Here is a 25,951-nt window from a genome sequence, read left to right on the forward strand (position 1 = left end):
CAGGGACAGGTCACGGGCAATAAAGAAAAATTCTTGAAAGCCCATGACCTGTCCCTGACTTTTACTAAAAATTTCTGTGACAAAATCTTAGCCTTAATTGTGTGCCATTGAATGACCTGAGTGTATCTCTTACTTTCTCTGTTCTTGAGCCTGCAGGTTGCAGCTACAGGACAGGATAAGAATTCTCCGCTACAATGTCTCCTCCGGTAATTTCTTTTTATATTTCTACCTCCCCTGATGTTTTCTCCATTTTATTTTACTGAGGGGAGGTGGGCATGAAAACAATAGGCAACTGGGGCAGGAATGACCAAATCCTGGCTGATGGGTAACTCAGGAGACAGCTCTGGCATGTGCATGTTTCTGGTTGTTGCTACGCTTAGATCTCATCTCACATTATGTGCATATGGCCAGAAGTGAAAGTAAGCCGGTATGGTACGGCATACCGACAAGAGCCAGTACACCGTGCCAGACCGGACCAGCTTCCCCAGGCCAGCAATTTAAAGGACCCGGGGCTCCCTACAGTGGCCGGAGTCCCAGGCCCTTTAAATCACTGTCCGAGCCCTGCTGCCAGAGCCCTGGGGTAGCGGTGGCAGGGCTCCAGCGGTGATTTAAGGGGCCCGGGGCTCCGACCGCTGTGGGGAACCCTGGGCCCTTTAAATCACTGCCTGAGCCCCGCTGCTAGAGCCCTGGAATAGCGGCGGGAGGGCTCCAGCGGTGATTTAAAGGGCCAGGGAATGTAAAGGCCCTGCCTCTTCTGGTTGAGGCCCTGCCTCTTCTGGTTGAGGCCACGCCCCCTGCTCAGGACTCCGGCGTACTGGTAAGTCCTTTAAGTTACTTTCACGCCTGCATATGGCTGACTGCAGGCTGGTAACACACTGTGCACCTGAGAGGGGCACAGGTCCCTATGCTGCTGTGGAATGTCAGGTGTCAGTACAGTATTGAAGTAGCAGAGGAAACATATTGTGAGAACTGAGAGTCAGACTCTTCAGTACAAGCTTGTATCTTCAAAGCTCTCCTGGCCGTACTTTCAGTTTGCAGAGGCACCGGTGTACAGAGGAGAATGTGTGCACAACTGTGCGCTTAACATTTGCATCCTATTCAGATGAGTATGGTATTCTTCACTCTGGATCCAGATGGATTCAATATCCTCGACTACATCAAGGCATTGTGTTGCAGCACATTGTTTGTGTGAATGATTGGTTCTTTCCATGTGCTTAGCTCTCTGTTATCGTATTCTGTGGGTATGTCTACACAGCAGCCTATGGTGCATTTACAGCTTGGGTGGACAGACCTACTCTAGCATTGCTAAAAATAGCAGGCCAGACATGGTGGCATGGGCTTCAGCATAGGTTGTGCAATCCCACCCAGGACCTTGGGGACATACTCTCATTGCTAGCCTGCACTGAAGCCCATGCCGCCGTCTACACTTCTATTTTTAGCAATGCTAACATAGATGAAGCAAGCACAGACTTGTCTACCCAAGATGCCATCACCTGGGATTGCAATGTAGACATGCCCTTTAAATGAAGGTGAACCAATTCAGGTTAGTCTAACAAAAATGTGAAATTAAATCCTGTCCATAGAGAGAGAGACAAACCTGTGCCTATAGAGTCACTGTTATCAAGATCTTACTTGAGTGATGAGTTTTGAAGGTACATATTTATGGCTGAGATTTGGTTTTCATTCTTTTTCTGCTCTAGGTTCCTGGGAGCAGCTCCTCCCCTGGGGTCCTGTGGACACTATAGTCAGTAACCCACCTTATGTCTTCCATGGAGACATGACTCACCTGGCTGAAGAGATCCTCAGGTGGTCAGATAAGACCTTTCTATCTTTCTCTTTCCCATGCATTATTTCACCCTCTTCTGTTCTCTGTAGAGAAGTTTCAGGTATTTAGTACTAACAAGTTAGGAGATATCCGTCGGGGATGGGGAGTGGCGGAATGCAGTCCAAGAAGGGCAACCACCTGCCTATACACTTTTTTGGAAGCCCGTCCCTTTAATTCCTGCACAAACTGAGGATCTTGGTATTTTCTCTCCTTCAGACCTAGTTCAGAGATTCCCTCTTGGCCCATTTGTTCCCTAGTGAGCTTGCCTCCTTCTGATACTGTGAGGAATTGGGCAGAAGACATGTGAAAACGCTACATGACTTAGAGAAAGGGTCTGTGAGCTGGAAACACTTTCCCTGGTTTCTGGGAGAGCAGGAGTGGTGTTGAATGCCTGGCAAATTCCCGTGCTAACTCACCGTAGTACACTCCCTAATGTCTCCTGGGTAGTGTTTCCCTCAGGGTTCAGTGGACCAGTTGTAGTAATCAGGCTGCAGCTCAGAGGGGCAAGAGCTTAGAACTGACTTGCTTTCCACTGATAGCTATAACAAGAGCCACCATCTGTTACAAGGCTTTTGTCTAATGAAAAAGCTCTGAGTAAGGCCATTTGGGGACAGTAGCTGGACCTATGATGTGATGCGATACATCACCTTCCTCTTTGCCTGTTTCCCACAAAATTGATTTAACTGGAGGTTAGAACTGGTTCCTGAGCCCAACGTCTGGCATGATGCCAGGTATTCCCTCCCCCCCATAACAAAAACAAATCACCCCCATCCCTGAAAGGTGGAAACTTCCTGTCATAATGATGTGCAAATTCAAACTTTTCTGAACTAAGTAGATCCTTCTGTATTGTACCACAGTGTGTTAGGTTAGATGGCAGCTCAACTTGGCTGTTGGCAGTGCTTGAGCCTGGAGAAAAAGTGATACGTTGCCCTGTTGCCTACTCACCCACCCACTTTTCCCTTCCAACTGGCACCAATGAGAAGTATGGATTGATATAATTGCACCTAGCAGCCCAATTGAAGCACTGAATAATAATAATGCCACTTACTGGCCAAGTGAGTTGCAGTTCTGGTGAGCGCCCTTAAGCTGAGGAGGCAGCGTGGTGGGCACCAGATGGCAAGTGAGGAGACCTGGTTTCTAGTCCATGTTCCGCCCTGAATATGCTGTGGCACCTGAAACAAATCATTTAACCTCTTCCCCCCTCAGTTTACTCAAAGTAAAATGGGAGTAAAACATTTATCCACCTTTGTGAAGCACTCTGAGAGGAAAAGGCCTGTGCCAAAGCTAAGAATTACTGCTACTGTTGTTATTAAACGTGACCGGCAGGAGCAGTGCTATAGCGGTCATCAGGAGATCAAGAATGCCTGATGATGTTTGCCCCAAGACTCTCTCAGCCTAGTCACAGTGGCAATCTCTGAATAACTTCCTCTATTACACATACCACCCATCTGAGTCACCAGAGGGGTCTTACAATCTTCCCTCTTTACAGATTCCAAAGTTACTGTGACTTTTCCACTGGGACGCAGCCCCACAAGCCATCGCTTTCATGTGCCATGTGCCCAGAGACCCCTCTAGTGCTTGTTCCCAGTGGGAGATGCTACTAACACCACATTTTACTGCTGTGTGTAATGATGGATAATGGAGAGATTTCATCCCTTGTCTTCAACCTCCAGCTATGAGGACCTTGGTGCCCTGGATGGGGGAAATGATGGGATGACAGTGATCAAAAAAATTCTGGCTCTGGCTCCTTGTATCCTGAAGGATCATGGGTAAGCGCTGATACATAACTAAAATCCTAATGCCTGTCTACATTTGACTTTTCATATCTTCTGCCTATTCCCACCTCACACTTTTTTATGATCAGAAATATAAGCAAATACGAGGGGGAGTCAAATGCACATAAGAAAAGAGGGAAAAAAGCCATTCCCTCTTAACATAAGAATGTCACGTGCATTAGTAAAGAATTACTGATATTAATACAATCAGCCAGGGGATTATGCACCATGCTGGTGACCCCAGCTGCTTGGTATTGTTGCTTGGTCATTATTTAAGTGGGTACCTGAAACTTAAAGAAGTGAGGAAAAGCAGAGAGAAGAGAATAGCAGGGGAAGAGATGAAAAGGGAGAGCAGAAAAGAAGAAGACGGTTAAGCGGAGAGATATCTGGAGAGAGAAGCACTGTAGACACCCCTGGGTCACTGATATTTATGGACTGTGGTAAGATATCTTATAAAACACCCCAGGAGGGGGAAAAAAACATCCCAGGGGTTAAAAGAAAAGGAGTACTTGTGTTACCTTAGAGACTAACAAATTCATTTGAGCGTAAGCTTTTGTGAGCTATAGCTCACTTCATCGGATGCAGTGAGCTGTAGCTCACGAAAGCTTATGCTCAGATAAATTTGTTAGTCTCTAAAGTGCCACAAGTACTTCTTTTCTTTTTGCGGATACAGACTAACACGGCTGCTACTCTGATCCCAGGGGTTGTTTCTTGAGGGATTAATCTTCTCCATGATAAATGACAAGGAGATTTCCTGCTTCCATTCACTACCTTGTGATGTCCCTCATGAGATACTAGAGATCAGCACTGGAGCCCTCCACTTAGCCAGGACATTCTAAGTGTCTTCTGTGTCAGTCCTGACTTTTCACCAGCCCAAGAGAATTCATTGAAAATCTCCTGTTGTGCAATGTTGGACCAGGAATATTCAGTGTCATTGTGCTATAGGGGTGCAGACATGGAGCCATATTCATTCTTAGAGCTTTGATGTGACCACTAAAGCACAAAATCCTCTTCAGAGTTTCACAGGATTAAGCTCTGTAGAGTGCTTATTTTGTATTTTAAGGTAGAGCCAATGTTGATGGGAGGGAGTTTTTAAGGTCAGGAATGAGATCCAAATCCAGGCATGTAATTAATTTGGCTGAGGTAAAGAAAGTGTTCAGTGTGGGAAGGTTTGGGGATTTTCAGAGGAGCATATGGTTGGGGTTTGGCTCTTTTTTTGCAGTTTGGTATAGCCTACGAAACTGCCAAAAGCTGTAATCAGTTCCAGAAGACTAGGGGTGAATTCAGATAGTTCAGTGATAGCACTACCTGTGTACATGGAAAGCTATATATTCCTAGGTCCCTAGTTTGATACTGGAGTGAATTTACAGCTGCTGAAAGCTGCTGGGTTGACAGTTCTGGAAACTGATGTGCCCTAAGTATTCACCAAGCTGGAACGGTATGAGCAGCAGCAGCACAAACCTGCAGTGTCATTCCCTGCTGATGTGAGTCATGTGCAACCTGCAGCACCTACATCAATGGATGCAATGTAGAGTATAGAGTCCAGGCCCAGCTAGTCTTTGGCCTCTCTGCTGAGACATCCGGCAAGGGGGCCATCTGGCGAGGTGGTGGCTTTTTTGAGTTGGGTCCCTGTCCAATAGGAACTGGACTGAGACCAACACCACATCATGTGTAGAGCACCACTTGTCAGGTGACCAGATTCAGACAAGCAGCCTGGAGATATAGGCTCCTGTCACACTGGTGGTGTGACACCATTTCCCTCAGTGTTGCTACCCTGGTGTGAAGGTGCTGTGAGAGGGGACTCAGACACCTGTGTACCTCAGGTCTGGCCAGCCCTCTCCACTCATCCTAGTGCTTCAGGATCACAGTCGTTCATACTGCAGTGGCCTCCATCATCACGCGCTCCCTTTTAGCCTCATCTCTGTCTGTTAGGTACTTAGATGGTCCCCATTACCATAGTATCCGAGTCTAGTGAGGCGGGGCAGGACTCCCATCCCCTTTTTAGAGAAGGGGGACTGAGAGACTTGCCCAGAGAGACTTGCCCAATGTCACACAGAGTCCATGGCAAAAAAGGGAATTTTCCGCAGTCTCCCAAGTCCCAGGCTAGCGGCCTAACCCCTAGACCATCCTTCCTCCTATCTAGATCCTTTCCCTGTCCCCCTCTCTCCTTTGTACGATCCCCTGCTATGTGTTCAACCTGTAGAACTCTTTGCCAGAGGATGTTGTGAAGGCCAAGACTATAACAGGGTTAAAAAAAGAACTAGATTAATTCTTGGAGAATAGATCCATCAGTGGCTATTAGCTAGGGTGGGCACGTATGGTGTCCCTAGCCTCGGTTTGCCAGAAGCTGGGAATGGGCGACAGGGGATGGATCACTTGATGATTACCTCCTCTGTTCACTCCCTCTGAAGCACCTGGCATTGGCCACTGTCGGAAGACAGGATACTGGGCTAGATGGATCTTTGGTCTGACCCAGTATGGCCGTTCGTGTGTTCTTATAATTGGTCGTTTTATGAGGGTGATTCTGTCAGGCTGAGTTATGAAGACATCTGGACCATCCTAGGAAAGAGAGTCTGGTGTCTTTATAGAGAGAGTCTATATTTCCAAGCTGGTCAAACAAAATGTGTTTGTTTCCCCTCCACATCCCCACACACATGTTTTCAGGAGTGTGTTTCTAGAAGTTGATCCCAGACACCCAGAGATGGTGGAGAACTGGCTGCAGAGTCACCCTGACCTGTCTCTTTCTGTCTCTGCCATCCACAAGGATTTCTTTGGCAAGTAAGTGTTTTCTTTTTCACCGACTGTTCCCTTCAACTTTATGCAATTGCATCCAGCCCTGGGTACAGTTGCCCTCTGCATCCTCGTGTCTTGAGGTTAAACTCAGAGGGACTCAGTCACCAACTTCGTGCACCCCCTTCCTAAACACCTGCATTCTTCGAACTCCGCAAACTTCTAGTTTACCTTGAAGTGGGGGCACTGCCAAGCATTCCTGACATATCTTAGTGTTGACATTATCTGATGGGATTACCGTTCATGGAAAATTGTGGCTTTATATGGTGGGTGTGGATTCATATTCTCCCTGACAAAATGCAATGCCATGTTCATTCTTGTCCCCAACAGGCCGAGGTTCCTACACATCCAAAAGCATAAAGCAGGTGACTGCATCAACAAGAACAGCTTTGCTTGATCCAGTGTTCATCTCCCTTGAGTTTTTTGCTGAGTAGTCTATGGGATCCCTGCACAGCAATAGGAACCGGACCCTCCACTGCATTTCCCAGCATTCCGATCTCTGCAGATGGTCACTGGTGCATCCATTGCTGACAGAGGATTTTACTTGAAGGATCACTAGAAAGGAGGTGGGGCAGAGGTCTGAGTCTGCAGAGGTGTTTCAGCTCCCATGGATGGTCCGACACCGATTATTAGCTCAGTCAGCTAAAGCAAGAAATAAGTATGAGAACCTAGCATAGAGGGAATCTCAATTCCAAGCATCTCATTTTTGTTGATGCTGCAAATACATATGATAAAAATACAATTTCTCCATGCATCGGATGGCACTTTTAGTTCATAATGAACAGCTTAGGTCTTGCTCTGGAAAAAGAACTTAAGGTTGTTGGTAGGTCTGCTTCTTTTTAATTATTTTTTTTTAAACCTCCACTTTCAAAGCCTATGAATTCTTTTGGCGGGTATGCTTGGAGATTCCAGAACGAATGCTTCAGATTTAGTTCTGTCCCAGCAACCCCTGTTGTTCCTGAGTGATCCTACCATGACAAAGCACCGAGTGCAGCCTGTTGCTTCTGAGCAGCCCTCCAACAACAAGCCAGCATGCACAGTCTTGCCCTCCGGAGTGACCTTTCAGTAACAAACCAGCACATGTGCAGCCATTATTCCCAAACAGGCAGTATTTTTCATCTCAGACAATGGGATCCATAATGGAATGCTTTGTGAGGAGGATGTGGGATGGGTTTAAACCAGAATTTAGTGGTAATCGACTCCTTTCTTTGGCAAATCTTGTTTTAGACAGGAAGGGGAAAGCCTTGTATCTGAAGACTTGAGGACTGGACACCCCATCATCTCAGGCATTGGCACTCTTACATCAAGATTATCTGGCTATTTGGACTCTCTCCTCAGACTCTATGCTACCAGCACTCCTAGCTATCTTCGAGACACCACCGACTTTCTGAGGAAACTACAATGCATTGGTAATCTTCCCAAAAACACCGTCCTGGCCACCATGGATGTAGAAGCTCTTTATACCAATATTCCACATGAGGATGGACTACAAGCTGTAAAGAATAGTATCCCTGATGAGGCCATGGCACACCTGGTGGCTGAGCTTTGTGACTTTGTCCTCACCCACAACCATTTCAGATTTGGGGACAACTTATACCTTCAAGTAAGTGGCACTGCTATGGGTACCCGCATGGCCCCATAGTATGCCAACATTTTCATGGCTGACTTAGAACAACGCTTCCTCAGCTCTCGTCCCCTACCGCCCCTCTTCTACTTGTGCTACATTGATGACATCTTCATCACATGGACCCATGGGAAGGAGGCCCTTGAAGAATTCCACCTGGATTTCAACAGTTTCAACCCCACCATCAACCTCAGCCTGGACCAGTCCACACAAGAGATCCACTTCCTGGACATACAGTGCAAATAAGTGATGGTCACATAAACACCATCCTATACCAGAAACCTACTGACTGCTATACTTACCTGCATGCTTCTTGCTTCCATCCAGGACACATCACACAATCCATTGTCTACAGCCAAGCCCTAAGATACAACTTAATTTGCTCCAGTCCCTCAGACAGAGACAAACACCTACAAGATCTTTATCAAGCATCCTTAAAACTACAGTGCCCACCTGGGGAAGTGGGGAAACAGATTGACAGAGCGAGACGGGTACCCAGAAATCACCTGCTACAGGACAGGCCCCACAAGGAAAATAACAGAACACCACTGGCCATCACGTAAAGCCCCCAGCTAAAACCTCTCCAGCACATTATCAACAATCTACAACCTATCCTGGAAAATGATCCTCACTCTCACAGACCTTGGGAGACAGGCCAGTCCTCGCTTACAGACAAACCCGCAACCTGAAGCAAATACTCACCAGCAACTACACACCACACCACAGAAACACTAACCCAGGAACCAATTCCTGTAGCAAACCTCGTTGCCTACTGTGTCCCCATATCTACTCCAGCGACACCATCAGAGGACCCAGCCACATCAGCCACACCATCAGAGGCTCATTCACTTGCACATCTACTAATGTGATATATGCCATCGTGTGCCAGCAATGCCCCTCTGCCATGTACATTGGCCAAACCGGACAGTCCCTATGTAAAATAATAAATGGACACACATTGGACATCAGGAATGGTAACATACAAAAGCCAGTGAGAGAACACTTCAATCTTCCTGGACATTCTATAACAGACGTGAAAGTAGCTATACTTGAATAAAAAAACTTCAGAAACAGACTTAAAGAGAAACAGCAGAAATAAAATTAATATGCAAATTTAACACCATTAATTTGGGCTTGAATAGGGACTGGGAGTGGCTGGCTCATTACACCTCCTCATCTATTGTTGGGAGTGGACTACATCCACCCTGATCGAATTGGCCCTGTCAACACTGATTCTCCAGTTGTGAGGTAACTCCCTTCTCTTCGTGTGTCAGTATATTTATGTCTGCATCTGTAATTTTCACTCCATGCATCTGAAGAAGTGGGGTTTTTACCTACGAAAGCTTATGCTCAAATAAATCTGTTTAGTCTTTAAGGTGCCACCGGACTCCTTGTTGTTTTTGTGGATACAGACTAACATGGCTACCCCCTGATACTTTAGAAAGAGTAGCTCTTTCTGCCATCCTTGGTTTATTTCCAGAGTCCTGTTACTTTAGGTCCTGTTATTTTAGCTCTAGAGCAGTGGTCTCCAACCTTTTTACTCCAAAGATCACTTTTTGAATCTAAGGGCAACCCAGGATCTACCCCGCCCCTTCCCCGAGGCCCCAAAGACCTGCTCTACTCACTCCCCCACCCTCACTCACTTTCACTGGGGCAAGGGGTTGGGGTTCGGAAGGGGGTGCGGGCTCTGGGCTGGGGTCGAGGGATTCAGAGTGTGAGAGGGGGCTCTGGACGGAGTGTGGGGCAGGAGGTTGGGGTGTAGAAGGGGGTGAGGGGTGCAAGCTCTAGGAGGGAGTTTGGGTGCAGGATGGGGCTCCGGGCTTGGGCAGAGTGTTGGGGTGCAGGAGGAGGTACAGGGTGCCGGCTCTGGAAGGGGGGTCAGGGCTGAGGCGGGGGTTGGGGTGCAGGAGGGGGTATGGGGTGCTGGCTCGGGGAGGGGGGTCAGGGATGGGGCTTGGGGTGCAGGAGGGGGCTTGGGGTACAGGAGGGGGTATGGGGTGCTGGCTCCAGGAGGGGGCTCAGGGATGGGGGTTGGGGTGTGGCTTCCCGCCAGTCAGCACTTACTTCCAGTAGCTCCTGGTTGGTGGCAGGTGCAGCAAGGCTAAGGCAGGCTCCCTGCCTACCCTGGCTCCACACCACTCCTGGAAGGGGCCAACATGCCTCTGTGGCCCCTGGGGTGCGGGAGGCGGAGGGGCACGTGGCTCCACATGCTGCCTCTCTCTGCAAGCACTGTCCCCGCAGCTTTACCAATGGGAGCTGCAGAGGCGATGCTTGCAGGCAGGAGCAGCGCGTGGAGGGAGACCCCAGGGCCGTGGGGCTGCAGTGGCCGCTTCTGGGAGCTTCTGTGGGACCGGGGTAGGCAGGGAATCTGCCTTAGCGGCAGCCACACTGCACTGCTGCCGGAGATTGCGATCGACTGGGAGTTCCTCTAGGATCGACCAGTCGATTGTGATCGACTGGTTGGTGACCACTGCTCTAGGAAAAGCCCCTGGCGGGTTGGATCAGTTTGTTTACCTGCCGTGTCCGCAGGTTCGGCCAATTGCAGCTTCCACTGGCCGCGGTTCGCTGCTCCAGACCAGTGGGGGCTGCGGGCCAAGGGGCGTGCTGGCCTCCCTTCCCTGAACAAGTGGCGGACCAGCTTTGAGAACCACTGCTCTAGAGGACTGGGAGAAAAGCTTCCGATATTCAGTTTGAGCTTTCTGTTTATATAACACCTAGCACATTGTGAATGTTACAGGTAACAAATATAAAAACCTAATAAAACCAGTGCTGCATGTTCTGTAGATGGAAATGAGCCTCAGTTCAAACCATCACACACAAGAATTGCTGGTAAAGAGTAAAATAATTCTTTTACGTATTGCAGTGGGCCTGAATCAAAACCCTCATCCACACTCCCCATCAGATGATAATACCTAGCTCCAATGTAGCATGTTTTACCCATAGATCTCAAAGCACTTTACCAAGGAGGTCACAAGCATTATCCCCATTTTACAGGTGGGGAAACTTAGTCACAGGGAGAAGTGATTTGCCCAAGGTCATGCAACAGGCCAGTGGCTTAGCCTGGAATAGCAGCCAGGTCTCCTGGCTCCTCAAGCAGTGCAGCTGGAATAGCGAAGGTTTATTTTCTTGTTCTATCAGGGGAAGTGACTCAAGCAGTAGAGATGCCTGAAAGAGCAGGGGAAGAATTCACTGGCGTGGAGAGCCAGAGCAGTCTGTTATAAGTAATGGAAGGATTTAAAGCCAAGTTGCTTTCTTGTTTCGCAGTCAGTAGCTCCTTTCCTGGCCAGCAGGAAGGAATAGCCAAGTCAAGGAGTCTGAGCTGGTCTCAGAGGAAAGCTCCTAGAGGTCATTAGAATGGACCGCACACTCATGGGATGGAAATATCCAGCTGGTGACCTCTGCGGTCTCTGAGCACAGGAGGACATGCTGCTGGGATATCCTCCAAGGCTGGGCTGTGAGTGCCTTCCCAGACACTTAGTTGGGACCTGCGTCAGTGCTGCCTACATCAAGCCTCAGCAAATACGTGTGAGGCTGTTTAGAAAGCACCACCAGATTCCAAGGACTTTACTAAACAGCAGCACACTCTCATCCTCCCTCTCTCTCTCCGCTGCTTTCATAATCACTCTTTCACTCTTGCCCGCTCCTTCATTCTCATTTTCCCTCTGGAGTCTTGCACGCAACTTTGCAAGTCACCTCAATCCTGACTGATGTGCCAATGCCCAAACCCCAGCCTGGATCCCAGCCAGAGCCACCCCACCATCACTCACAACCCAGCCTTTACCTCGGTCCCGCTGTTGCCTATTGCACAATCATGTCCCTGCCCCTTCTTTCCCCCAAAAGTGCATCTGGTATCCAAAAGCCTTCAAAATAGAAAAGGACCCTACTTCATGTGAACATGCTAAGAGAAATTTAACGAAAGAGCAGCAGGGCTGCATCTGCAGTGATGCTCACCCAGGGTTTGTGAGTTGGGGAACCATGTTTTGTCTTAGTTTTACCCCCATTCCAGCTGAGATGATTCTTAGCAGTTTTGCAGGCCAGCGAGGGAGAGACCAAGCTGTTTAAAAAAACAACAAAAAAACCACTTCCACCTAAATGGAGACCTAGAACTGTCTTTTTAAACTGAGTTTCAACGGAGTTCTCAGACTCAGCAATCGGTGCAGCCACTAGATGGTACTTATTTATGGAGCATATAGACAACCTATAACTCACTCCAGCAGGATTTTTAAAAGCATGATTTAATGACTGGGTGATTTAATGACTGGGTGATTTAATGACTAGATGAGGCTTCAGTATCATCATACCGCATTCTTCTAGGCGTAAGTGGTCACCTGCAGCAGTCCAGAACAAGCTGCCCCTGTGCAGATAAATGAACGGGTGGCAAGGAGCGTTATTTTCCTCTGAATCATTGATTACTGGCCTCAGCCAAGAACAGGACACTGTACTAGGCAGGGTCATGGTCTAATCCAGCAGGGCAACTACTATCTTCCAACATTTGTCTCTCTTTTTTAGAAAACTGATTACATCACAGCCATTGTATTGTGATTCTGTGGTACAGAAGATCATGTGACACTGCTGATCTTCTCTTAAGGACAGGAGTGGGGAGAAATCCTGTTCTATCCCTGATGTGGCTGGGTTTACTGGCCAGCATGTCCCAGCTCAGGGAACGTGTTTGTCTAGTGTGTTCCACAGTGCTTGATACTACTTTGGCCAAACTCTTTTTGGTGCAGAAACTTTTCAAAACGGCTGTGACAGCTGTGAAGGAGCCACTGGCACTCCCAGAATTCTTGCTTTCCTAGAGGGCTGGGCAGTTATCCACCCAGAGAGGGATGATGCTAACATGTAAACTTTAGGGTTTGAGATTAGCTCTCTGAGAAGTTTGCAATTGATTAATGAAGCTGCAAGAAGACTAACATTTCTGCTTACATTTTACACAATCAAGTAACTTATTGGGGCTCATTCTCAGTTACTTGGCACATGCTTTAATTCCATGGAGTCTTATCAAGGAGGTAGCTTGTTTTTCTGAAACAACATTTGCAGAGGTTTGTTTGTTTTTTTTTTCTGTGGGGGTTGGAGGTTCTGTTTTTAGGGGCTGTTGATGTATCTGCTGGGACCATTTCCTGGAATAGGGGCTGCAAACTGCATGGCCCAGTAGGTGGCGCTGTGATCCTGCATTGGTGTTGGTGACTGCTCTTAAGCAGGAAGATACAGATGTAGAGGGAGAACCATTCTGGTTACAGGTATGGTTGCCAATCTTCCAGGATTGTCCTGGAGTCTCCAGGAATTAAAGATTATTTAATTAAAGGATATGCCATGTGATGAAACCTCCAGGAATGCATCCAATCAACATTGGCAACCCTCACTACAGGATTGTTAAAAGAAAAGGAGTACTTGTGGCACCTTAGAGACTAACAAATTTATTTGAGCATAAGCTTTCGTGAGCTACAGCTCGCTTCATCGGATGCATTGTTATTTGTTTCAGAGTCACCATGTTTTCTGAAAAGTCTGTTCTGAAATACAGACACTATCTTTGTTTATAGCATTCTAATCTAGATACTACAGTGATGAGGGCTATTTGAGTACCTGATAGTCATTAATCCAGGGCTCTCAGCCACCGTGAGCATCAGGGGGGACCCCGGAGCCCTAGCTGCGGTGGCTGCTGGACCCTCCTTCCCTATTTTGTCACAGTTATTTTTAGTAAAAGTCAGGGACAGGTCACAGGTTTCTGTGAATTTTTATTTATTGCCAGTGACCTGTCTGTGACTTTTACTAAAAATAACCATGACAAAATCTTAGCCTTAGGGATGAGCCATTTCGTGAACAGTAAGAGCCAACCCCAAACTGCTTTCTCTTTGAGGTTTGAAAAGTTGGGTTTAATTTTGTTTAAAAGACCATTTCTGTGCCCTGCTTGTGCTCCAGCCTGCGTCCAGAAGCTGGGATACTGAAATACAGTGAGGTAAGCTTTCCTTGGGTGCCCAAACCAGAGAGTGCTGGAAATCTCAAGAAAGTCTGATCTGTCCAGCCCAATGTCTCTTTCAGAGAGGTTCAGATGCTCTTTGGATGGGCATCTGGACTTTCAGATGCTTCTGCAACCTGAGGGGAGGGCCAGAGGTACAGTCCTGCTCCAGTCCCTTACAGTTGAAACTGCCTGCATCTCCCCAGCTTGGAGGAGTCCCCCAGAGGGTTTAGGGCCAGCATAGCTGCTCTTACAACACCTGCCTCTTGCAGCCCAAGTGTTGGGAACATGGCCAGAACATGCTGTGTACAAGCTGTCCCCAGCTGAGAGGCTGTCCTTCTGAGGCTTGCCAGGGGCTGCGGTGACCTCCAGGGCACTCTAGCATGTGCTGTGGCTGGGATGAAGCCAGGTAGGGACCCAAGGAACAATAACCAGCTGCCCCATGCCCCATCCCTGAATCCCTAACTATACCAAGCAGATTTTGGCTATAGCAGAGAATCTGGGTCTTCAAACCTCTTTGAGGTTTGCCCTTTGTCAGAGGCTTGTCTCTTTCATCTGCACCTGCTGGTGGCGAGAGAGTGGTTTACAGGTGTAACGATGCTGGTTCTGGTGGGACCCAACTGAGAGTTCCAATTCAGGACAAATTGCTTAAAGCAGGGCAGTTACAGCCCAAGGCTGGGGTTTTTCCACCTCTAGGGCAAACCAAACCAGCCAGACAGAGAGGACTTTGGTTTTACCTCACTGGCTAACCACAAGTCACACAAGCAATTGCCTTAGACACTCCAGTTTCCCAGTATCACCACCAGTGCCACTCATTATGGTGACGAATGGTTATGAAAACTAATACCCCAGTAAAAGAAAAAAAAGATTCTCTCAATCCCAGAGGACCAAGCCCCAGACCCAGGTCAATATACAAATCAGATCTTACCCACAAATCACGCTGTTGCCAATTCTTTGGAATCTAAAATCTAAAGGTTTATTCATAAAAGGAAAAAGATATAGATGAGAGCTAGAATTGGTTACATGGAATCAATTACATATAGTAATGGCAAAGTTCTTGGTTCAGGCTTGTAGCAGTGATGGAATAAACTGCAGGTTCAAATTAAGTCTCTGGAGTACATCCACAGCTGGGATGGGTCTTTCAGTCCTTGGTTCAAAGCTTCAGTGTAGCAAAGTCCCTCCAGAGGTATGAAGCAGGATTGAAGACAAGATGGAGGAGCTGCAGCAGCTTTTTATATTCTCTTGCCATCTGGTCTGTCTTTCTTTGTTCCAAAGACAAGCTGCCCATCACATGACATGGAAAAACCTCAGAGTTCTGTCCATAGGCATGTCCCTGCATACCTTGCTGAGTCACAAGGTGTGTGTGCCTTCTCTCAGTGGGTCAGTTGCATAGCTGGTGGTCCTTAGTGGGCCATCAAACAGGCTAGGCAGAGCTGACACTAACTTGTCGGGGGTGTCACCCAGAAGCATAGCATAAGTTTGAAATACAGACAGCATAGAGACAATATTCATAACTTCAACTACAAAATGATACACATACACAGATAGCATAATTATAACCAGCCAATCATAACTTTCCCATAGACACCTCACACAACAACCTTTGTACAATATTTGGTGCCACTATGGGACCTTGGTTGCAACAATGATCTATACGGTCCCAGTTCAAGTCAATAACGTCACAGGTCACTGCTCTTGATGTGCTGGCTGCTGCTGTGCCCTGAGAACACACAGATTCCTAGATTCCAAGGCCCGAAGACACCATTGTGATCATCTAGTCTGACCTCCTGCATAGCACTGGCCAGAGAACTTCTCCAAAATAATCCCTAGAGTAGAGCCTTTAGAAGAACATCCAGTCTTGTTTTAAACATTGTCAGTGACAGAGAATCCACCACGACTCTTGGTAAGTTGTTCCAATGTTTGTCACTCTCACCATTAAAAATTTACACTTTGTTTCCAGTCTGAATTTGTCTAGCTTCAGCTTCTAGCCATTAATCATGTTATACATTTCTCTGCTAGACTGAAGAGCCTATTATTAAATATTTGTTCCCCATGTAGGTACTTAAAGACTACAATCAAGTCATCCATTAACCTTCTCTTTGTTAAGCAATGCAGATTGAGCGCCTTGAGTCTATCACTATAAGGCAGGTTTTCTAATCCTTTAACTGGTCTCGTGGTTCTTCTCTGAACCCTCTCCAATTTATCAACATCCTTCTTGAATTGTGAGCACCAGAATCAGACACAGTATTCTGGCAGCGATCGCACTAGTGCCAAAGACACACATAAAATAACCTCTCTACACCTACTTGAGATTCCCCTGTTTATGTCTCCCAGGATTGCCACAGTGTCACACTGGGAGCTCCTGTTCAGCTGATTATTTGCCCCCATATCTTTTTCAGAGTCACTGCTTCCCAGGATCGGGTCCCCCATCTTCTAAGTATGGCCTGCATTCTTTGTTCCTAGATATATACATTTACATTTAGCCATATTAAAACACACATTGTTTGCTTATGCCCAGTTTACCAAGCAATCTAGATGGCTCAGAATCAGTAACTTGACCTCTTCATTATTTACCACTTCCCCAATTTTTGTGTCGTCTGCAAACTTTATTGTTGATGATTTTATGTTTTCTTCCAGATCATTAATAAAAATGTTAAGTAGCATAGGGCCAAGAACCGATCCTTCCAGGACCCCACTGGAAATACACCTATTTGATGGATGATTGTCCATTTACAGTTATGTTTTGAGATCTATCAGTTAGCCACTTTTTAATCCATTTAATGTGTGGCATGTTTACTTTTATATCATTCTAGTTTTTTAATCAAAATGTTGTGTGGTACTAAGTCAGACACCTTACAGAAGTCTAAGTATGTTGTGTCAATACTATTATCTTTATCAGCCAAGCTTGTAATCTCATCAAACAAAGATATCAAGTTAGTTTGACAGGATGTATTTTCCATAAATCCATGTTGATTTGCATTAATTACTTTACCCTCCATTAGTTCTTCTTAGTTCTATTAATTGAGTGCTCTGTCAGCCCCTCCATTATCTTGCCTGGGATCAATGTCAGGCTGACAGGCCTATAATTACCCGAGTCACCCAGCTTACTCATTTCAAAAATTGGCACAACTTTAGCTTTCTTATTGAAAATCAACATTAATGGTCCAGCGAACTCCTCAGCCAGGTCTTTTAAAACTCTTGGATGCAAGCTATCTGGACCCGCTGATTTAAAAATGTTTACATCACCCACCTTGTCTATTTAAAAATGTCTATGTTGAGTAGCTTCTGTGTGTGACTGACAAATTGTGATCACCCGAGTTGCATTCAGAAGGGGCTAGAATAGCACAAGCCAGTTGCTGAATTTTTAATTGGTGGTTTATTAATTTATTTCATGCCATTCTATTAGCTCTTGACTTGTTCTTCTACGTAAATGACAACATATCAACAATATTGGCTTACAAAAATAATGTGTACCTGAAAGATGTGGACCAAAACACATGCTATCCCAATCAGGTAAGTGTCAGAGAAGAGAAGGTCTGGTTAAAGAATGTTAAGTGTCAGTGTTTGTAATGAGGCAGGTAACCTGTCCCATTTAAATGCCTAGCTTAAAGTTTTATCCTGGTGACTGCTAGTTCTGAGCCTTTTTTAAAAAGGCCAGTCTTTTTCTAAGTGGCAGTTTGTTTTACAGTTCAGCACGTATTGCTGTGTTTCAGTGCTCAGACAAGTAATATGCTGGAGAAAAGACTGTGGCTTTAAGCCATTACCCACTGGCAGCAGCTCCCTGACATGAGCAACTTGTGCCTGAGTGGGCCTTGCTCCAACCAGTAACAGAGTGTAGCTTGCACTCCCCGACCCCGCCAGATGGTGCAGAAGGGAGGCATGACCACTGGCCCTTCTTTGTTTCTCTTGTGAAGTTTAACTCTGCTATCTGCCCTAGACTTGACAGACCTTAGGAGGTGAGATCAAAGTGAGAGGGATGATGGTTAATGCGCTAGCCTGGCACTCAGCAAACCTGGGCTCAGTTGCTTGCTTCTCCAGAGACTTCCTGTGTGACCTTGGACAAGTCACTTAGCCTTTCTTTGCCTCAGTTTCCCCATCTGTACTGTGGGAATAATAGCTCTGCCCTTCCATACAGGGATGTTGTGATGTTGTTTTAGTACATTAAAGATTGGAAAGCGGTCAGCTGCTACGATAACGAGGGGCACATAAGTACCTTATATAGACAGACCAAAAGGGCCTTGACCGTACCTATTAACCATCCTCCCTTAGTGCATGTCCATACAGGCCTGGGCATAATCTAACCCTCATTAAATAAATAAGTCTCTTGTGCTGACCAGTGTCCTATGCATGCCCAGCTGCAGAGATGGGGTCATGAATGGTACATCGTTGCTGTGCTAACTCCAAGAAATGTTTTGTATGCCAATGCAAAGCCAAAGGATGTGGGAGCAAGTTGTCTTGTCACCGCTTGCTTTTCTAAAGCAATTATCTTTCTGTAAGTGCATGAGAACACGACATGCAGACATAAACCAGCCTACTGCCTAGTGCTGAGAAAGTTGAGCCTACATCCTGTTCACAAAAACAGTGGTGTTTTTACAGTACATAAACCCGTTAGTCTAATATCTCATTGGTATAAATAACAGTTAAGAGAAGTACTGGTACACAGTGTGGTCTGTCTAGCACTCGTGTGTGGTTATAGTCAGAAAAGTAACAATGTTAAAGTGGTACCTTCTGACTCTGAGTGTCTCCCTGTTTACCTACAAAATGGTGCCTTACAGCCCTGTAATGGGACAATGAGCTAGAGTCTATTCTGCCTCACACATTGTAATCAACAAAAGCATCAGCTGAATTCCAGTTCCACAAACTGCATTATTTGTGAGGATATAAGAGACTGACAGAACCAGGGGGATCGTCAGATCCCAGGTTTGGATCTGCCTCACTGTCAATTAGAATATCTGTCACCTGACTTGTATGCAGGAAATTAGATCTGGCGTAAGCAAATCAATATACAGCCACATACAGGCGTTCATGTGCGCTTTATAGTGTGTAAATACTGTCATGAAGGTTTGATGCCTCATTATTGTGTGGTCTAGAATAGTGCCTGAAGGTTCCAAGCCCAGCTGCTCTAGGCACTGTACAAACATGTAATTAGAGGTGATCCCTGACCTAAAGAGTTGTACAATCTAAATAGATAAGACAAACAAAGAGTGGGATGACACTACAAAGGAAGTGACCCAAAGTCACCCAAGAGGTTCATGGCTCGGAACAGAGCACTACCAGTTTAGTGCCCTACCTACTGGATCGTCTTCTATGCTATTTTCAAGTCCTTTGTTAAAGCAGTGCATTTGAGTATTCCTTGCCATTTGTCACCCAGAACCTGCTATTTTGGGAGGATGATAGTGCTGTGGAAGCAGGAGAATCTCATTCTTACTCCTCTTTATTTAAGGAAAATGGGAGAATTTATCACTCAAAGACATGTCGAGTATCATCGCATCCCTTGCTCTCAGTATTTGTTATAAGAATGCCTTTTGCAGCATGGATTGCTATGAGAGCCACTGCCAAATGCCCCCGGATCTAAACAGACAAAAATGGGAAGAGCAGTTTTCCTCATTTTGTCACATGATAGAAGGGGAAAGGAACTGTTGGTAAGAACAAGGCACATGATCACTACGGAGAAGGCCAAGCCGCTTTAGGAAATGCTGGCATTTGTGATGTATTAGGGGTTTGGAAGAGGTTTCCCACTCTAATGTATTTAGGATTGCCAACCCTCCAGGACTGTCATGTGATGAAACCCCCAGGAATACGTCCAACCAAAATTGGCAACCTTAGAATGTATTCCTTCTCTGCTTCCCAGAGATGATGCAGGGAGGGCTTTGGGTCCCACAAACTGAAGACCACATATTGGAGATGAGTGCCCCACCCCATTAACCCCTTATGGGGAACGGTGTGCAAAGGAGGGAACCAGTCCCCTCGTCCTGTTAGACTGGCAACTTGGCCTAGGTTTTAAACAGGAAGAGAGCCCCATGGCAGACACAGCACAACATCATGGGGGTTGGTGTCTGCTATTCCCCTGGGATCAGCGAAGGCATGGGAGCACTGTGTTTCATTTCTGTAAGCAGCTATTGCATTGTTGGCATTGGTTCTTGGCAGGCTGTATGAGATTCAGCGGATAACCTTTCCTCAGCAGGGACCACCTTGTACTTAATGATGTGGTGTCTTAAGCAATCTTCTCCTGGCAGGCTGCTATGCTTACTAAATCTTATGCAAACACACCTGTCCTTAGGTTACTTTGTTTCCTCCCTCTACACTCCCTTTGTCAGTTTCTGCACCACTTATGACTGTCTAAAAGCTATATTGTGAGCTCTCTGGGGCACAGCCTCTCTGTGTGGTGGTTTGTTTGCATCGTGCCTAGTACAATGGGGCCTCGTTCCTGTGCTGGGATCCTCAGGTTCAGCCATCATAGAAATAGTAAATAATGATAACCAACAGAAGACCGGCTTCCCCACTGTAGCTTCTCAGTGTCTGTTACTGAGGTTTGTCTGAGTGCCATCAACAAGGCTGTTGGTGTTGTTGCCTAACTCTGGTGTATAGAGATGTTGGCAGAAATTGCAACATTCCCAGCTATCATTTGAGTTATGGTTAATTAGCGATGTTTGCATGATGCCTTTGATGTTCCAGGACCAAATTCAGAGCGGGTATAAGTGGGTGCAACTCCATTGCCTTCAGTGGAGCTGCATCTTCCTGCTCCACATTTGAATTTGGCCCACAGCAGGATGAAGTAACCACCCTGCTCTTGTTTTAGAACACGTCTGCGGACTTGCCCCAGCTGACCTCACAGACATTATCTCTCCCTTTTGACAGCCTGTTTCCTGCTGCTGTTGTAAGACCCTTCTCTGCGGCTCCTGACATCTGGAATTGCCTTCCTAGCTCTCTCCTCTTTGTTCGCCTTCCATCTTTCTTCAAGTTTCCAGAGAAGACTTGTCATTTCTCCCTTGCCAGTATCTCCTCTCATATCTCCCCTGCTCTCACTGTTTATGATTGGACTGGATAAATGTATCTCTTAACCCTAGATAATTTGAGGATATGTTTTGTACAAAAAGCTCTACCAAAGAAAGCGTTGCATTGCCCTTGATGTGGTTATGCTAGGGATGGGGCTTGCTGGGATTGGAGCTGTGCTGCCAGCAGCTTACCAGCACTCATGCTCTTCATGCTCATACATAGCAGATTAAGATCATATCTTGCTTGAATGAGATCTCTTCCATCCATCCACGTGGGCAGGGGTCCTCAGGCTGCGAACAGGTCTTGTGCTTCAACTGCTAGGTCAGTGATTTTGTGTTTCTGTGTTTGTTTATTTGTACCAGCAAAGTCCACAGTTTTAATTCGGGTAGTGCCTTAAGCTGTTATTTTGTAACTTGTGTAATTTCAGACACTGTTTGAGCATGTCGTACTTGTTGGTCAGTAATGGCAATGCCAGGAGAACAGAACTGACTGTCCCAGGGCATGTCCCTCTATTTGGACTGACTGTGATAGGAGATAGAAGCCAATGTGGGAGAAAGGGGGAGAATAGACTCCCTCTCTTCGGAAAGGTTTCCTTCTTCCCAGCCAGGGCCTGTGGCAGTAGTAAGTTCTTCCCTCTCTTACAAGGGGAGAGACAGGGATAAGGAGTGGATTAAAAGGGCACAACATCCTCTAGTTCCTGATCCAAGACTGGAACTCAAGGCCTTCTCTGATCCTACAGTGTGAGCTTCTGGTCTCCAGGCTTTGCATGGGTAAATTCTGGATTTTGCCTGGGTATTTACCATTGCTAATAGCCTATACCTAAAGTTCCAGACAGGAGCAAGGCAGGTGGAAATCATCAGGGAGAAAGGCACTGTCTGTGTGTTGAGGAGGAGGAGGGATTCCTGCCCACCCCTGAAGAGGATAGGTCTGTTCTGCAGAGGCGTGTGTGGGATTTAACATTTTAGTTTCAGGCACATGAGACAGATGAAATGCTCAGTCTCCCACGCAAAGGGTGTGACCTTTCCTGTATAAAGGGAGCTTAGAGTTGCTGCTGCTTTGGTGGTAGCTGCGAGAACAGAGAAGGCTGCTGGTTTGCCTGCAGGGGAGAAAGGCAGAATAAAACTGTGATGAGGTAGTCTGCCCCTTAAGGGTGGTGGAGCCTAATGGCCAGCCCACCCCATCATGTGGCATGGCCCTTTAAGAGGCTCGATGGTCCGACTACATATATAAAGACCTGGGAAATATTGGGAGAGAGGAAGTGGTCCTGGGAGTAAGAAGTGTTCAGAAGGAAAATTCTGTTCCTGCTTCTTTAAGGGGCTGGGGCCAGTAGCCTTGCAGAGAGCATGGGGCAAGGTTCTCCTCTCCCCCAGCCAATTGGGGATGAGCTGGGAGACAGGGACCAGCATAAATGCTGCCTTCTTCTTAGCAAGGCAGACACCAGCAGGAGAAGATGGGCCTGCTTTGCACCCTTGAGGACTAATGGGGGAAGAAAGGGCCAGCTAGGGAGAAGCTGGCTAAAGCCCTACAGTGGGCGAAATTACAGTCAACTCCAGAAGGAGAGCTGGAGATTTGTAGTTTAAGGAGAGAGATAATAATTGCCGAGCTCCAGGAGGGCTGGGACTCCTGCTCTAAGGAGAGACAGAGGGCTGGGAACAGAGCTCGGAAGGCAGGCTTCAGAGGAGCCCTGAAAGCCACAAGGATCATTTGCTTATTTGGGACTTTCCAGGACTGTTTATGTGGGGTTTTGTAATATACCAGCCCCAAGGAGGGTATTATTGACTCAAAAGGGCCCAAAGTAGAGTTATTGGCTTCCTGTGAGGAGAAATGTTGTCAGGGCTTACCTGCAGTGCCATGCCTGACTGAAAGGGGGTGCACCGGGTGACCTCCCCACTGTCACAAAAACCTACCCTCATCAATAGCTACAAATTACTCCAGTTGCTGCTAATGTGGGGGTAACTTTAGTGCTTGTGAAAGTGTGACACTCTCAGTGCTGGTTTGACATGGACATAGTGCCACACACTTTTGCCATTGCAGCTCCATCTTGACTAGCATCTCCACCTGCTGTTCTAGTCCTGGAATCTTCCTCCCACCCCTACCACAAGGCTCTTCTAATGCACTTCAGTCCTGACCTGTAGTTCCCTGCTAGTCCAGTACTTGACCTCTCCCCCTTCCTCCATCCACTCTGCTGATTCACTTCTACCTGCGCTGTAACAACCCTTGGTATTCAAGTCTTGGATCCCTACATAAATACCTCAGTCCCGATCCTCAGCATCACTTATTAATTCCTGCCGTGTGTCCTTAGAAACGTTCGGCCAGTGCTCCTCACTGCTAACCAGTGTCATTCTAGCTCCTGGGCCCCTCCAGCAAAGGGACTGACAATGGTGCCACAGAGGGTTTGTGATATGAACATACCGGACCTAGACAACCAGTCTGATTTTCATTTCTGGTCTACGTCAGGATTTAAGCCTGGGTTCTAGTGAAGGGCTAGTGCACGACTAGTGCACTCATCCACTGCATTGGTCATCTCTTTCCTCTGCCCTCCACAATGTATTTTAGCGCTGCTTGTAATGTCTCATATCTTCCCTGGCATTGGTTACTGTGAGATAAACTCTTGTTATCCTGTGGCAGGAGCATGGTCTTCAGATTCTTTGTGCCCCTAACTTGGAGAGGGGATTGCGTGCTCTCACCCCCAGGTTTCATAATCATGGTATCTCAGAACTCAGGAAGGTAGAGAACTTAGAAGATTCTGTCCCTCTCTTTCCAGGCCACTGACAGGTACTGCCCAAACAAGCAAGACAAATGCATTCCAGAAAATAAAATACAAGGGTGGCCGGAAAGCTGGGGATGCCACACATGGTTTGGAGGCTGCCGTAATTGATAGACCAAAGAGTTTCCTTTCCCATCATGCCTTGGGGTGAATGTGTTGTAATTTGATACTTCGCTATTGTGTCACTTGTTTGCTGCTGCTATGGTGGGAGCTCTTTATGAAGTTACCTTTCAGTGATTATCACTTTTATTCAAGAAAGGCCCAGGACTGGAATAGCTGGTGGAACAGCAGGTCTGGAGTGAGGTGCATTGGCACCACGACTAAAATATTGAAGGAGCTGCGGGTGCTTTGACAGTGCTATGGTGCAGCTCAGGACTGGGATGGCAGCAGGGTTGGGCAGACTAGGATTCTGTAGTGAAAAACCATTCCATTTCTCATCTCCTTTTGCACAATAAGCACACCAGTGCTTTAAAGCTATAAAGAATCTTGGGGAAGCTTGTATTGTGTCTGCTTGTGCTGGCCTGGCCTTATCCAGCCAGGGTTGCCAGTTTCTCAATGCTATAAATACATGAAAAGCTTTTTCAATGGTACCAGCATAGGGGACTCTATTGTGCTAGAGAGAGGGCTGATCCATCAGGCAAAGACCTGCAACAAGGAGGAATGGAAATGCCAACAGCTAGACAGGAATGAGCTCCAGTTAAAGACCTGGTAACAGCAGGACCTGGCACGTAGGAGGAGGAAAAAGATGGCAGCGTTTGAGTCAAGGCTAGTATATACTTATAACATAAAAACCTGGTTCCACTGCCTGGACCAGGGAGAAGTGCATGGGGGGAGCCAGCCTATAGGAGCAGCTGCTGAACCTATGCTAATAAAATAGCCCAAGACCTATTCCCAGGAGTGTGCTCAACCAGATTCACTTTCCACAAAACAGTATGTGTTCTTTGTTGCCTTTTTCATGAGAGCAAATTGGGGTATGAATAATATAAGAATTTTTTTCTCCCCAGGTGTTGAGTTATGGGGGGAATGAGGCCAAGTCATGATGTCGCTTCCCCTCTTTATAATTTCTTCCAGTTTGTTGGAAAGATGTTTTGCTATGAGGTTGGTCAAGCAGTCTCCATTGTCTGCGTGCTCTCCCTGAGAAGTTTCCATTGTATATAGTTCCTGGGATAGTGGATTCTCTTTAATGGGCCATCAGTACATCTGGCTACTCCACTGTTGTACCTGAAAGGCTGGATGTGGGTGTTCCCAAACTCACAACGTATTTCAGTAACTTATACAGCAATATTTCATAACCTCACATACAATGATAGCACATTCAATCCAACAGGATATTAATGTTCAACAGATCAGGACTTTTAAAATGATACCTCACAAGGCATACTGTGTACAAAACATATCATAATTATATGATAGTGGTGAATATGGGGGTTCCTGGGTGTTGCTTTGAGTGCCACAAACATTCTCCTGTAGGATAATCTGAACCTTTGGATGACAGAAAATGGAAGGGAAATGTGAACAGCCAAGCCAGAAGAACTAGCTCCCAGTACAAAAAGGTAAAGAGGTGTTACTGAGAATGCCGACAAATTTGTTAGGAGACAGAATTAGCACAGAAATAGAAGGGTTGCAAAAAGGAAGAACTGCCCCCGTATGTGACTGGGAGAAGAACATGGGCAGTGGAGGAAGGACCAGTATATGGAGCAGGTGGCTGCCTCAGTTCCCAGTGACAAATTTTAGTGTCCAGGGTACATACTTTGCTTCCCATTTCCCCCAAGTACCGAGTACAAATTACTGCAGAGTGCTCAGTTTCTCTCATCTCCCACTGAAGTCAACTGGAGTTGAGGATGCTCAGCACCTCACAGGAGTAGCCTCTTTCTCGGTGGGTGGATGGGTGGGGGGGATTCTGGCCCCAAGGACTGTAAAGGGATGTGCAACTAAGAGTTGACCCAGAGGGCATCACGAGCATGTCAAGGGAGGCTGGAGAAAAAGTTGCTCATCTGGCAACAATCTGCTTTTCTCTTGGATCCTGCTAAAATGTCCATCATGCAGCTCTGCTTAATTTTCACTTCCTTGCGTGCTTTCTCTGTGACTCATGAGCAGACACAAGCTGTTTGTTCTCCTGCCTGATACTGGCTTGGCAGTAAGACAAATTGCATAAGCAAAGCAGCTTAAAAGTTGCCATTAATGGCTGATACAAACCAGAGGGAGAGATGCTAAGGGAGAA

General features: G+C 46.6%; 1 protein-coding gene across 13 annotated transcripts in view; it reads left to right on the plus strand.

The window, feature by feature from the left end:
- The window catches only part of HEMK1 (HemK methyltransferase 1, mitochondrial release factors N(5)-glutamine), a 105,128-nt gene that overhangs the window by 38,434 nt on the left and 40,743 nt on the right, over positions 1 to 25,951 (plus strand). For 10 of the 13 annotated variants that reach the window (XM_048857819.2, XM_048857816.2, XM_048857815.2 and 7 more), the window contains 6 exons: positions 157 to 206; positions 1,701 to 1,806; positions 3,499 to 3,594; positions 6,265 to 6,378; positions 6,721 to 6,755; positions 7,618 to 9,394. In XM_048857819.2, coding sequence (XP_048713776.1) covers positions 157 to 206; positions 1,701 to 1,806; positions 3,499 to 3,594; positions 6,265 to 6,378; positions 6,721 to 6,755; positions 7,618 to 7,652 — 436 coding nt within the window. In that variant the 3' untranslated portion in view covers positions 7,653 to 9,394. Of the gene's footprint in view, positions 1 to 156; positions 207 to 1,700; positions 1,807 to 3,498; positions 3,595 to 6,264; positions 6,379 to 6,720; positions 9,395 to 25,951 lie in introns of those variants that run through there. The other 3 variants (XR_007357637.2, XR_007357636.2, XM_075130616.1) reach the window with 2 other exon arrangements.

The sequence above is a fragment of the Caretta caretta genome, chromosome 7, assembly GCF_965140235.1.
Source record: "Caretta caretta isolate rCarCar2 chromosome 7, rCarCar1.hap1, whole genome shotgun sequence".
Lineage (NCBI taxonomy): Eukaryota > Metazoa > Chordata > Testudines > Cheloniidae > Caretta > Caretta caretta.